Source organism: Lissotriton vulgaris, chromosome 1_1 (genome assembly GCF_964263255.1).
Source record: "Lissotriton vulgaris chromosome 1_1, aLisVul1.2, whole genome shotgun sequence".
Taxonomy (NCBI): Eukaryota; Metazoa; Chordata; class Amphibia; order Caudata; family Salamandridae; genus Lissotriton; species Lissotriton vulgaris.
In genome coordinates, this window is record NC_141685.1 from 625,000,903 (window position 1) to 625,015,018 (window position 14,116).

General features: G+C 47.1%; 1 protein-coding gene across 2 annotated transcripts in view; it reads left to right on the forward strand.

The window, feature by feature from the left end:
* Window positions 1–14,116, forward strand: part of LOC147747584 (interferon-induced protein 44-like) — a 343,399-nt gene that overhangs the window by 173,953 nt on the left and 155,330 nt on the right. For both annotated transcript variants that reach the window (XM_086954223.1, XM_086954227.1), the window contains one exon: window positions 13,892–14,044. In XM_086954223.1, coding sequence (XP_086810349.1) covers window positions 13,892–14,044 — 153 coding nt within the window. The remainder of the gene's footprint in view (window positions 1–13,891; window positions 14,045–14,116) is intronic.

The following is a 14,116-nucleotide window of genomic DNA, read 5'->3' on the forward strand; positions in this document are numbered from 1 at the left end:
CGCCATAAGTGTGGCAGGGTATGCTCAGACGTGAGTCCCTTGCTCACTTTGCCACTGGATTCAAGCAAGCCGGGCTGAAGACGGCTGGAATGCCAGAAACCGGTCCTCGGAAGCTTGTTTCCGGTCCAGGGAAGGCATGGCTTGGCAGTTTGGGCTGGACTGTTCCCATGAGGCACAGGGTCAGACTGATTTGGATATAGCCATGTCTGAACTGGGGTGGCAGAGTGGGCTAAAGAACGGTGATGGATTAAACCCAGATCTTTTGACTGGGTGTGAGTGTTTGATTGGTTCAGATGCTCCGTCCATTACCACCCCCTTTTGTACCGCTTTTGGCCGCCATAAGTGTGGCAGGGTATGCTCAGACGTGAGTCCCTTGCTCACTTTGCCACTGGATTCAAGCAAGTCGGGCTGAAGACGGCTGGAATGCCAGAAACCGGTCCTCGAAGCTTGTTTCCGGTCCAGGGAAAGAATGGCTTGGCAGTTCGGGCTGGACTGTTCCCATGAGGCACAGGGTCAGACTGATTTGCATATAGCCATGTCTGAACTGGGGTGGCAGAGTGGGCTAAAGAACGGTGATGGATTAAACCCAGATCTTTTGACTGGGTGTGAGTGTTTGATTGGTTCAGATGCTCCGTCCATTACCACCCCCTTTTGTACCGCTTTTGGCCGCCATAAGTGTGGCAGGGTATGCTCAGACGTGAGTCCCTTGCTCACTTTGCCACTGGATTCAAGCAAGCCGGGCTGAAGACGGCTGGAATGCCAGAAACCGGTCCTCAGAAGCTTGTTTCCGGTCCAGGGAAGGCATGGCGTGGCAGTTCAGGCTGGACTGTTCCCATGAGGCACTGGGTCAGACTTATTTGCATATAGCCATGTCTGAACTGGGTGGCAGAGTGGGCTAAAGAACGGTGATGGATTAAACCCAGATCTTTTGACTGGGTGTGAGTGTTTGATTGGTTCAGATGCTCCGTCCATTACCACCCCCTTTTGTACCGCTTTTGGCTGCCATAAGTGTGGCAGGGTATGCTCAGACGTGAGTCCCTTGCTCACTTTGCCACTGGATTCAAGCAAGCCGGGCTGAAGACGGCTGGAATGCCAGAAACCGGTCCTCGGAAGCTTGTTTCTGGGTCCAGGGAAGGCATGACTTGGCAGTTCAGGATGGACTGTTCCCATGAGGCACAGGGTCAGACTGATTTGCATATAGCCATGTCTGAACTGGGGTGGCAGAGTGGGCTTAAGAACGGTGATGGATTAAACCCAGATCTTTTGGCTGGGTGTGAGTGTTTGATTGGTTCAGATGCTCCGTCCATTACCACCCCCTTTTGTACCGCTTTTGGCCGCCATAAGTGTAGTAGGGTATGCTCAGACGTGAGTCCCTTGCTCACTTTGCCACTGGATTCAAGCAAGCCGGGCTGAAGACGACTGGAATGCCAGAAACCGGTACTCGGAAGCTTGTTTCTGGTCCAGGGAAGGCATGGCTTGGCAGTTCGGGCTGGACTGTTCCCATGAGGCACAGGGTCAGACTGATTTGCATATAGCCATGTCTGAACTGGGGTGGCAGAGTGGGCTAAAGAACGGTGATGGATTAAACCCAGATCTTTTGACTGGGTGTGAGTGTTTGATTGGTTCAGATGCTCCGTCCATTACCACCCTCTTTTGTACCGTAGGTGTGGGAGGTGGCGGGGTGGAGATGTAGCAGGAGTAGGGTGGGCTAGATGTAAAAGGAGGGGGAAGGTGATAGAGGAGGGGGGCTACATGTGAGGGTCGGCGGGGAGGTGGTAGGGGAGGGGGGGCTGGATGTAGGAGGCGGAGGGGTGGTGCAAGAGGAGGGGGGCTGGGAGAAAGGAGAGGCGTATTGTAGAGTGGGGTAGAGTAGTTTAGAGAGGCGTGTGGTTTTGGACGTCTAGGAGTCAAGGGGGTTGGAGGTGGGAGAGTGAGGGTCTGAATAGAAGAAGAATTGGCTTGGATGTTGGGAGTGGGGGCAGGTTGGGAAGGAGACATAGGATTGGAAAACTGCTCTTTAATAACGGGAAATATGTTATCAAATAGGTTAAGGCTATGATCCGTGGACTGAATGAGGATAGTGCCGTTATTGTAGATAGTGATGGTTGCTGTCGCTTGGAAAAGTTGTGATGATGTAATAGACATCCGAAGACCATGTGCGGACTTCTTCATGTGCGTTTGGTGTAGAAGATGATGTTGGTAGTCGTGGGTCCAAATCGAGGTGAGAAATAAGAATCTGCAAAGGGAGTTTCTGGGTGGGATTTCAAAAAGTTGTGTTTGAAGGTTTTGGCTGATTTTTTTGTGAGCTTGGGGGGGGGGGGGGTAAATGATTTTGTATGTGTGGGTGCCTGTGAGTTCCATAGTGAGAAAAGGGTTGTATGTAAGGTGAATGTGTGGTATTGTAGCGGGGAGGTAGTGGCTGTAGAGAATGTGAATAGGATGCCTGAGGAAGGACTAGCCTAGGACTAGTCAAGACTAGTCTAAGATGGCCGACACCTTAGGGAAGAAAGAGAGTGGCTATATAGGGAAGTAATAGCTGAAGGGAATGTATATAGGGCAGTAACAGCCGAAGAGGGTGTGATTCGGAAGCCTGCCGTGGGACTAGACTAGGACTAATCTAAGACCAGTCAAAGATGGCCGACACCTTAGGGAGGAAAGAGAGTGGTAGTGTAGACCTTTGTCTGTTTCCATGACAGGAGAGAGGCGGAGTTGTCCTATCTCTATTTCTCTATTAGAGGCGCTTTGGACAGTGGTGTGCATTGCATTCCGTCTGCCTCAGGGCACCGTGGTTGTCCGGCAGGGCTGCTTCGTGATCGCCTATCTGGCAGCAGTGTCCACTTTGCCCACCATGTATGCCAGACTAATGCCACATTTTCAGGAAAGGCGCGAGTGCTTTAAATGGCCATTCGCTGTCAGGTACTGGGTACGAGTACTTCTTTAATAGGGAGTACCGCTCTCCTTAGCAGGGGGCAATGCTTTTAATGGAATAGTACCAACACGACTCAGTTGGAAAAAGATACTTTAAGCGTGAACACTGTTTGAAGTACTGAAAATCACGATGTAAAGTGTTCAATTTAGATTAATTGTATGTAAAGTTACGCTCTCTGGTTCTCCTAAAAATATGACAAGAAATCAGCTCTTTGGAAGTCGTAAACGATATAACTATAGAATAATGACCTCTGTTTCCTTGCTGTACTTCTGCTGTTCCATTTTGCATTGTGAGTTGACACAAAATCTTTTTAATAATGCTATATTTGTAGTGTAGCTATTGTTTGAGAAAGTTTACAAAACTTCAAAAAATTGATGATGAACAAGGGGTGTCCAATGTAGGTCCAGGAGGACAGAATCCATGCCAGACTTTCGAGGAATCCTCCTAATATAAATTTGCATACAACAAATCTAAATGGAAAAAATTTACAAAGTCTATGGGTGTTCTGAAAATTTGGCATGCATCGGGATTTCTGGACTTATATTGAAAATTTCTGAGTTGAACCGTGGAAGTAAAGACGATAATGAAGTTGATTTCTTTCCCTAATGTTAACTAGCATGTTTTGAAACCTGCACACTGTCGGCTACAGGTTGTAAGGATAATAGGAGGGAGTTTCATAGCAATGCACCTTGTGAAATACAAATCATCTAAAATGCTTCCATCAAATCAAAGAAAAGACACAGGCTAACAAGAAAACATGCTTTAAATACAGCGAAGCAACAGTGGTGATTTAGAAGGGATCCCTCCTAAATGTAGGCATGTAGTACCCAGATTGCTTCACAAAAAATGCCCTTCACGTGTAAGTAATACATTCATCCACTTGTCTATTTATTTATTCATTTATTTATTCAGGGGTTCCACTGAACTCACTTCTGACATTTTGCAAATGTCATTTTGCACCATGCTTGCGTTAGAAATAAAAGGCACACCCCCTTTAAATCGGCACACTTAACAGCATTCGTTTGCTATGTTTTGTGTGTGTGCAACAGGAGGTGGGCTTGGTGAAATTGTTTGCTTTTACTGGAAATTGTCATGCTGTATTACCATTCTTCGTTAAAACACAATGTGAGTGATTGGGTCACGTGAGTCCACTTTCATCTTCACAAATTAAATTGCATGTGGAAATAAAATCACTCTATAGCGTGTGCGTCACCTGCCAGCATATTCGTGTTTCATGCTTGTAGCCTAGTGCTGTTAGCAAAGGCTGCGTCACCGAAGATTTTAAACGGTATTTTTCAATCTTCCTGATAAAGCTCCCTGACATTTGTGCAAGGTGACGATGGTACTGCTCTCCTCCTCAATGCTGTTTAAGAGACCAAAGTTCACATTTCTGGGATTCCTCAGGTTCCCAGAGACAAGGGGGAGGGGAGGTGCGGTGGGGAGCATTATCCCAGCGTTGTAGTGGTACGAAAGACAATGGATATAATGTATTTGTTTTTGTTTGGGTTTTTTAAATGATGTGCAGTGGGTAGTTTGTCTGCTTCTAAGTTAACTATTGAGCAACCTGATCTGGTCGCCTTAAAGATCTCGATTGCTCAACAGTTATATGTATGTGTATGAGTTATAAACTGCCCCAATTTTTAAATCTGGACTACTTTTTTGCAATCTAATGCACTAAATGGGCCACTTAAGCTCGAAAATACACTACCAAGCATAAAAACATCAGAGGTCTTGTGGAAAATTAATACAGTTTGGTGAACATTATCTACGCCATCTTGCCTTTTTCCGATGCCACACTTTTCGTCATGCACATCCGCCATATTTTAGCCGTTACGATCAGAATCACCCTCACGAAAGACCCCCACGCACCGGTCATTCCCACTCTCACATGCCTTGCGCATAAGCAGCAGCCATTTTAAACACCATGGTCTCCCTGCCCCTCGCTGATAGCCGGCGCGTCTCTCTCTCTCTCTCCTAACCTCGCAAGCATCCCCCGCACGCTGACAACCCCCGCTCTCTCATGCCTTGGATCATAAACCCCTCTTCAGTGCAGCTTCACCACAGAATCCCATCCTGTTCCCAGCGCGACACCTCTGTTCATTCCTTTCATGGTCTCAGATCCTTTTGATGCAAACCCCCTTTCCCTGTGTCCCCGTTTGTCTTCCTTGTTCCCAGGCCGCCACCTGGCCCTGCGGATACTGTTTATTACCCCGTACAGTATGAAGCTTCCCCTGCCCATCAAAAGACCCTCGAGCCGATCAAAGCCCCCACCCTATGAGATCCGATCAACTCCACGCATTCCGTGAATCGGCGGAATGCCCTGCTGCGCGACAATCATCACCTGTTGTGACCGGGGTGGGGAATTCAACTGTAAATGTATGTGGGAACGGGCCTGAAGGGGAGATTCCGAGGATGTTCTTTCAAAATATCAAAGTGTTGCGAGAATGTGTTACGTGCAATAAAGGTCATAAACCCTAGTATAAGAGGCCAGGCCTCAGAGATGTGGTTAGAGCACCTCGTGACGATACTTGCTGTCTGAATTGATGTGTTCTCCTCCGGAGAGAATAAAATCCTCGTTTCCTGCCTTCCAGTCTCCAGCGCCTGCTTCTTCATTGATTAATATTGGTGGGTCATAGAGGCGACACCGCCGGGCAACATAAAGGGGTCTTTGGTTACTGGTTGTCTTTGAACCCCTTTTAACAATTGGCGTCCCAAGCGTGGGGCCCATCAGCGACTCGTGGATCCAGTGGGAGAGGTCCTGACGACAGAGTGAACGACTGCAACGATCGGAAGGTACCCTGTCCGATAGACCCTCGTCTGACAGCCGATCATCCGAACTTCACTGGTTCCGAACAGACCTCTCTCGAGTGATCTGCGGTCCTGACTGGGAACCATCAGGAGTGCCACAAGGAGTACGAAGAGAAGAGGACGATCGGGCGCTGGATTCGGAAGACAAGAAACTGTCCATGCGGTCCGGGTAAGGTCGTGTAAACACGACGAATTGCGAAAGTGATTGATAATTGATGAGAAAATACTAGTATTACTTTTTGTTAATTTATTTGGAGATTCACTGTCTGCAAACGGAGAAACAACAGGCTCTCCCTTTATAAACAGTGAAGGATAGGTACGCATCCGTCGGACCTATCTTTCTCCCCCACTGAACAATTGCCCCTCCCCCATTGATTAACTGTTATAGATTGTTTTCTGGAGATTCTCTGTCTGCAAACAGGGAAGAATAGGTCCCCTCTTTGCAGATAGTGAAAGGGTAGGTGACGCGGACCTTTGCGAGCCTACTTATTCTCCCCATTGACCATATTGATTTTTTATTTTTGACCTAACATTGATTGCTCAAGATTGGTTCATGAGGTATTCACTGCCTGCAAACAACGTAGAATAGAAATATTCTGTCTAGTCTTTGCACGCAGTGATAAGATAGGTAGTGCTGACTATTATCCCCATTGTGATCCGTCATGCCTGTCTTCTCCCCACTGGTTAGTAGCCTGTTTAGCCCGGACCGCTTATTAGAGATGAACCATCCGGCTCCGCTGGAAGGCACCCCTAATAAGGACATGTTCATGAAGCATGGATTGATCGCTATAGCCTATAGCGAGCTGTGGCATAAATATACGAAAAGGGATCGAGAAAGTCAGTGGCCACTGATAGGATCCTTCGATCTTGACAAAATAGAAACAGTAGAAATAACCCTTCGTAGGAATGAAACAACACCTATTATGCTCGATAGTCTCGGTATGCGGCGCAAAGAAGCCACACGACGAAAGGAAAGCGATGAAGTTAGAAAGGGTGAAGAGACACGACGGACAAACCTCCAAACGTCTAGTAGGCAAAGGGAAGGGCCAGCGATGGCACAGTTCCGAGGAGTAGACATGAAAAAGGAACGGTGTAAAGGGATGTGCCGACAGGACAACCCCGGGACACAACGACCCGAAAGTAATCCCCCGACACTATGCACAGGACGAACAGATTTAAAACAAAACCAATGTGCTTTCTGTAGATGTCTCGGGCACTGGAAAGCCCAATGCCCGACTCTACAGAGCATAGGTAAGAACGGAGGGTCGACAGAAAGAACAGGCCGACAGAAAGGGAAAAGGCGCGAGATAAAAACCAATCAGACTAGTGCAGACAGAACAGATAGAACCACCCCGTTTGATTATGCTCGATGGCACAGATTTCGTCAGACCAATTTTAACGACATGTTAGAGTTCTGGGACTGATTGCTCTCTGTTGCTCCCCCACTCTGAAAAACAAACAATTACAGGCCAGTGTAAACAACCCCCGTTAGAGAAAGGACTCAAGGAAGCCAAGCATCTGTTATATAACTTAGGATTTAATTACGGTAAAGATAACACACAACCAACGGTAAATAGAATAACTAGTAGAACACTCTCTAAAGCAAACTGTACTAATAGGAGAAATACAAAACATATTACGCTCACTCCGGAAGTCCTCGAAATGTAACAGTTCGACGTCCCGCCCACCCGAAACACATAGCACGTGTGGGGCGGGGCCTGCCAACAGCCATAGACCAAAAGAGATCGCCGGCGAGAAGGTACAGGAGCCTCCTCAAAGCAGGCAATGAAATGGTCTTCCCATACTACCCTTCCAGGGATGGCGTCCCCCGGGCCACGAGTAGGGAGGGGGCGGATGCAAATGACCCCCTCCCTCGTATCTCCTGGTCCGGCCATCACGAATTCCTCCATCGAACTGATGCAGGGTGGGCAGGGAGGGAGAGGCGACGCGGACGAGCCTCTCCCGCCTCCGCAGGTAGGAGGTTTCCCAGCCCTGGCCCGGCGCCGATGTCCTCCAGCCGGGCGACGGCCATATACCTGCGCAGCACAGAACTTACAATGTCCGACGCACATATATTTCCGCAGCACAGGACATACAATGTCCGACGGGCATACTTGCGCAGCACCGGACGTACAATGGTCCCCCAAGAGTCGGAATCAGGGGTGTAGGGTGGTCATCATGTGCACCCCTGATTCAAAGGGACGGCGTGGGATGCGCCGGGAGAGGGAGGCGGCACGGACGAGCCTCCCTCACCTCCCCAGATGAAGGCTCCACTGCTGCACCCTGGCGCCCCGAACCAAAATGTCCTGCTCCAACAGCATGATGTTCTGTCTTTGTCGCCACAAGAAGTTTCTTCCACTCCTGAAAGATACGACGGAGGGCGGCTGCCGCAGGGTCTCAAAATGGCGTCTGGGCCCTCGGAAGGCGGGTCTAGGCCGCTGGAGTAACTTTGTCCGAAATTGCAACTCGGGCACTTGCCCACCTGGGCGCAAGCCCCCACCATCGACAAACATCCCCTCGACTTTGAAGATTCTACCAAAGTCCCAAGAGCCCTCAGCCCCTTCAGGCTTCCGGTGGGGAACAGCTGCATTGATCACTAATGAAATCTGCATTAGTGGCATTATATATTCTGTATATTTTCTGTTTACTGATATTGATTTTGATAGGCGCCTTGATACCTTCGGGTTTAGTCTGCGCAATACAAATTGCTTAATAAATAAATAAATAAATAAATAATGAAATAACCACGGCACAGCAACAAGATGGCGGTGCTCTCGTGTCTGCATCAGCTTCCGTCTGAACCACCCAGGAACATTATGGGCTAACGAACTCGAGTAAGTTCCGGCTGAACATCAACATGACCCGGTAAGAAAGACTCTACCTCCCTCCCTCTCTTGATTGACGGTCCACACCACCAGCCCCTCTGTTAGCACAGGTTTTTTTGAACTGCCGACAGGGACCCTGGTCCAACCGCCAATCGTCGGAGACATTTTTGCCCCTGATGCTACTTCCGGACTAAACCGGCCTCGCCCAAAATGGCGCCGGTATCAATAGGAACTAACGGATGCCTCATGGTGTTCCTTAGCTAATGAAACTAGATGTACTAAGATTTATATACGAACCTTTGCGCACTTGATGAAAAAGGGAGGAGGGTTCGCTTGACGAACATTTGAAAGGGGTCCCGTAAAAATGTTGATTTCAATGAACAATTTATTTTGATATTTATTGTAACTGGTACATAACGTCGCTTATGATGCACACCCACGGTATACATCTGGGAAATGTGATTACAATGAGCTTGACTGTGTTTCCATTTATGAACTGAAATGCCCCTGATCCCTCATCACGCAATGAAACGTTTTTAGTTACTTGCAAATAATTAATTAGGCCTTTTTAACATGTTCTTGTGCCGCAAAATAACCCCCTACTGTATGTGCTTCCATCGTCGACATGTCCGGCCAAAATATGATTGCACTCTCACATTTTACGTACTGAACGATTATGCAAATAAAGGTTTTCCAAACTATGAATAGGCACCACATACTTTTGTAAATGTGGGAATTGGTGGGAGGGCTTTTTCTGTGCGCAACCGTTCTGCTCTTTTTTTAAGGTTATCTGAAAAATGGTTGTTCGGCCCTGGATTGATGATCGAATCAAAGGTATGATACGCTGCCTCCAAAATATGCGACTAAGCTCAGGAACTAACGTATGAAGAAGGACCTCGACTTCTGAGAATGGGTAAAGTAAAGCGGTGTGATCGATAGAATGTTATAAAGGTATGGTGGTCGAAGGTACTAAGGGACAGGGTTGACCGAAGAACTGATATGCCTTAGAACATCACAGCTTTGGGAATGATTTAAGGATCCCGATGGCCAGATACATCTACAAAACCAGGTACCTCGCGCTAGGCACCTCTGATTCCTCTTTTTAGCGTTTCCCTACACACGATCCATAATGCCACCCTCGAACCCCCCCATGAACCACCTATCACACTGCCCGCCCCCTTGACTTCAGAAACCAAGACCCTAGGGATTATATCCCGAGGAGATAAGTACGAGTATGTGGTAAGTAAAGGACCTTCGTGCCCGTACATTTGATGTGCTCGAATGTTGTTCCCCCTCCCTTTTCCTCCTTTTTCCCTCTGCAGGTTACATTGGAGTCCCGATTAGGGTATCGTAAAGGATCTGGAGCCACGTCACGCCCGATGCATGAATACGGACTAACGCTGCAAGACGACACAACAAGACGCCCTACTCAATGCGCGACCTTTTTGTACCTGACCTAATGCTCTTCCGTCCCAAAACTGCATGCTTTCTACGTCCTAACACAGACCCGAAACGTCTAACGTTGGGTAACGCACTGAATAGCCCAAACAATACACGGTCATTCTCCATGTCACACGTGTACTATTTGGCCTATTGTTACTCTCTCTCTCTCTCTCTCTCTCTCTCTCTCTCTCTCTCTCTCTCTCTCTCTCTCTCTCTCTCTCTCTCTCTCTCTCTCTCTCTCTCTCTCTCTCTTTCACCCCTCCACACTGTCCCTCTTCCTAGCGACTGGCACCTAATTGGCGAACCTGGTGCACCTCCTGATTGGCCCCAAATACCACAAGTATTTGCACAAATTCGTCCTAAATAAAATTGTATCGATACCACGTTACTACCTCTCCTTTTCTGCTAAATATGGATGAAAATTAAATTGGCCAAAGGAAAAGGGACAGGTAAGACGACTAAGGTTCCCTAAATTTGACCCACAGTCAGGGAGCTATTTGTCAGTGGCTTCTATGATAAAAAAAAAAATGTCTGTGGTAATGCGACCTTCCCCATTCCAAATTGTCTCCATACCCCAAGCAGTAAGAAATGATCGAGACACCCCCGTCTTCCCAAAATGCCCCCAGTTTGGTATCAGCTGCCCTGAACGAGAATCTGAAAAACGCCCCTTGCTCCAATTCGCTGTGTTCCTAGTTGTTTTCCATAAGATCCCACCCACCCCAAGGATAAGTTTAATAATTATCGCAAGCCCCCCGAGTTTTTTGTAGTAGCCAGGTTGCGAGAATCTATATAGAAAGTTAGAAAGATGTGTGCAAAGTTAAAATTAGATCGAAAACTGAAAGAACTTGTTGCAGTAAACCCTGTTGAAAATAGGATGTTTAGCTAAAAGATAGGACGCATTGATGTAATGGAGAGTCGTTTAGCCTATGTTCATCCCTCAGAAGGATGCCTATCAGACTATGGTGAATAGCACGTTGCATTTTTCCGTAAGATACAAAGCCCTGAAGACCGGCCTAGCCTTGCAAGACTCGTACTAGGGAAATGGGTCTCTACCAGAAGAACTGACATCTACTGTAATAGACGAATGCAATGAATGGGTACCAGACCTCGTACCACGACAAATGAATGTAATAACCAACAAAACGCCAAAGAATTAGCCACAAAGGGAAGTTGTAGGAAATCCAGCAAACCCATCATCAATTGTTTATACGTTGGCTGCAAATCTCAATGTAGCGGATGTTTACCCCAGTTGCTTGGTGTTGGGAGAGAAATAGGTTTATGTAATTACCTTCTTCTGCAAAATCTCTAAAGACTGTCTTTTCGAACTCATTTAAGGGTACCACTGTCGGAGGAGAAAGAGACCGGATGTGGGAGCACGCGGCCTGACTGCGGATCGTGGAACCTCAGCGACGGAGGCCAAGGCGAGACCACAGCAGTAAGGAGTCGCAGGATGAGGCACTGTTTCAGACAAAGCTAAGGAAAGGGCTGACCTGAAGCCCCTGCTCTATGATCGACGTGTGCCAAAAAGTCCCCGCTCTCTGTACCTGGTTATGGACCCGCCTGTCTCAAATTCTCCGTCCCCCTGATCTGTTCCCGACTTGGCCCTGCTCCATCCCCTCCTCCTCCGACCTACCATAAGGACTGTTCACACACACACCTTTCCACCTGAACTTCCAAGTTCCTCCAAATCCTACTGAGCTATCCAGAGAAGGGTATTCCCTGCGTCAAAAGGGAGGGAGCTCCGACTAAGTAGACCACGAACTATGTTAATCTCAGAACGGTGACCTAGAACTCCACCAAGGGTCGCCCCTAAAGAGAAGATGAACGAAGTATGTGGTTCTACCCGCTGCTGAACGCCTCGATGATGATGGAAGCAACAGGAAATACCCACCACAGAGACTCAAGAAACAAACAGACCCCACAACTCAAAGACAATTGCACTTTTCATCACAATCCTTTTTCTGCCTCCTAATAACTATGCTCTGGGTTACGGAAGAAAATGCACCTGCTCCAAAACCGTAACGCATTTCTCCCATGAGGTCTGGCGAAACAAAACAAAATGTACCCCTGCCCGCAGACCTCCAACGACTCAATCCACATGAACATTCCTGTTGACAGAACGAATTGTAATCCAGGTGCTTAACAGTGCCAACAGAAGACGACAAAGACACTGAGAACTCTGATTTTTATTTTTATTATATCTCATTTCTCTCCCAACCACCATTGGACTGACTATGCTCCCGCCGAGTACAAAAAGGACTTACTTATATGATAACTTACCAGTTCCTATTCCAAATGACTATAAGTATCTATGATCTGTACCCAACGCCCTCGCTACATAATTCTAGTCTGATATTGCAGTACTATGACTTTTTCTGCAACCAACTTAACGATGAACCCGCCTACTAGATGATGAGATTTTTCAATGTGATGTTTATAATGTGATGTTTATGTACAGTTCTTTTGCCTAAGTCCCCTCTCCCTTACTTATGACCGCTGCAATAGGTATAGATAGGAAATAGGCCAGCAAGATGTCTTGGAAATGTTAAAGGGAGGACTGTGGAAAATTAATACAGTTTGGTGAACATTATCTACGCCATCTTGCCTTTTTCCGATGCCACACTTTTCGTCATGCACATCCGCCATATTTTAGCCGTTACGATCAGAATCACCCTCACGAAAGACCCCCACGCACCGGTCATTCCCACTCTCACATGCCTTGCGCATAAGCAGCAGCCATTTTAAACACCATGGTCTCCCTGCCCCTCGCTGATAGCCGGCGCGTCTCTCTCTCTCTCTCCTAACCTCGCAAGCATCCCCCGCACGCTGACAACCCCCGCTCTCTCATGCCTTGGATCATAAACCCCTCTTCAGTGCAGCTTCACCACAGAATCCCATCCTGTTCCCAGCGCGACACCTCCCTTCATTCCTTTCATGGTCTCAGATCCTTTTGATGCAAACCCCCTTTCCCTGTGTCCCCGTTTGTCTTCCTTGTTCCCAGGCCGCCACCTGGCCCTGCGGATACTGTTTATTACCCCGTACAGTAGGAAGCTTCCCCTCCCCATCAAAAGACCCTCGAGCCGATCAAAGCCCCCACCCTATGAGATCCGATCAACTCCACGCATTCCGTGAATCGGCGGAATGCCCTGCTGCGCGACAATCATCACCTGTTGTGACCGGGGTGGGGAATTCAACTGTAAATGTATGTGGGAACGGGCCTGAAGGGGAGATTCCGAGGATGTTCTTTCAAAATATCAAAGTGTTGCGAGAATGTGTTACGTGCAATAAAGGTCATAAACCCTAGTATAAGAGGCCAGGCCTCAGAGATGTGGTTAGAGCACCTCGTGACGATACTTGCTGTCTGAATTGATGTGTTCTCCTCCGGAGAGAATAAAATCCTCGTTTCCTGCCTTCCAGTCTCCAGCGCCTGCTTCTTCATTGATTAATATTGGTGGGTCATAGAGGCGACACCGCCGGGCAACATAAAGGGGTCTTTGGTTACTGGTTGTCTTTGAACCCCTTTTAACAGTCTTAATTAAATATGAAAACACTTTATTTTGAAAAATTATTTAAACACGTACAAAAACAATGATTTAAAAATGTTTTTAAAATGTAAAAAATGTGTTATTGGTTATATATAGGGTAACAAAAATGCTTAAAATACTTTTTTATTATAAATTTTCAACATGTTGCACAGCACCCACGCTGCTCTACAACATAGCTTAAAGACACTGACAAAGCAATAGCTCTGCCTAAACACTTACAAGACCCTAAAAGGCGAGACCTATTGGCTATGCCAATGCTTGTTTTCAATGTAACTTTTCAAATAATCTGCTTTCATAACAACCTTTCATAATTAAGTAATGTCTGTTCTGCTTCTTTATAGTACAGAACGTACACTATTAAGGATGCAAAATGTGGCAAGTCACTGTCCCTGATTTTATGTGATTCCATGGGGCTGGAAGAGAAAAGTGGAACAGGACTGGACGTTGAGGACATTCCAAAAATACTTGATGGTCATGTTCCTGATAGGTATCAGGTAGATATTTCACTATTTTCTTGTGCATGTTACAATGTGTGTATATTATTTATTGTTCAAGGCCGAAAATAT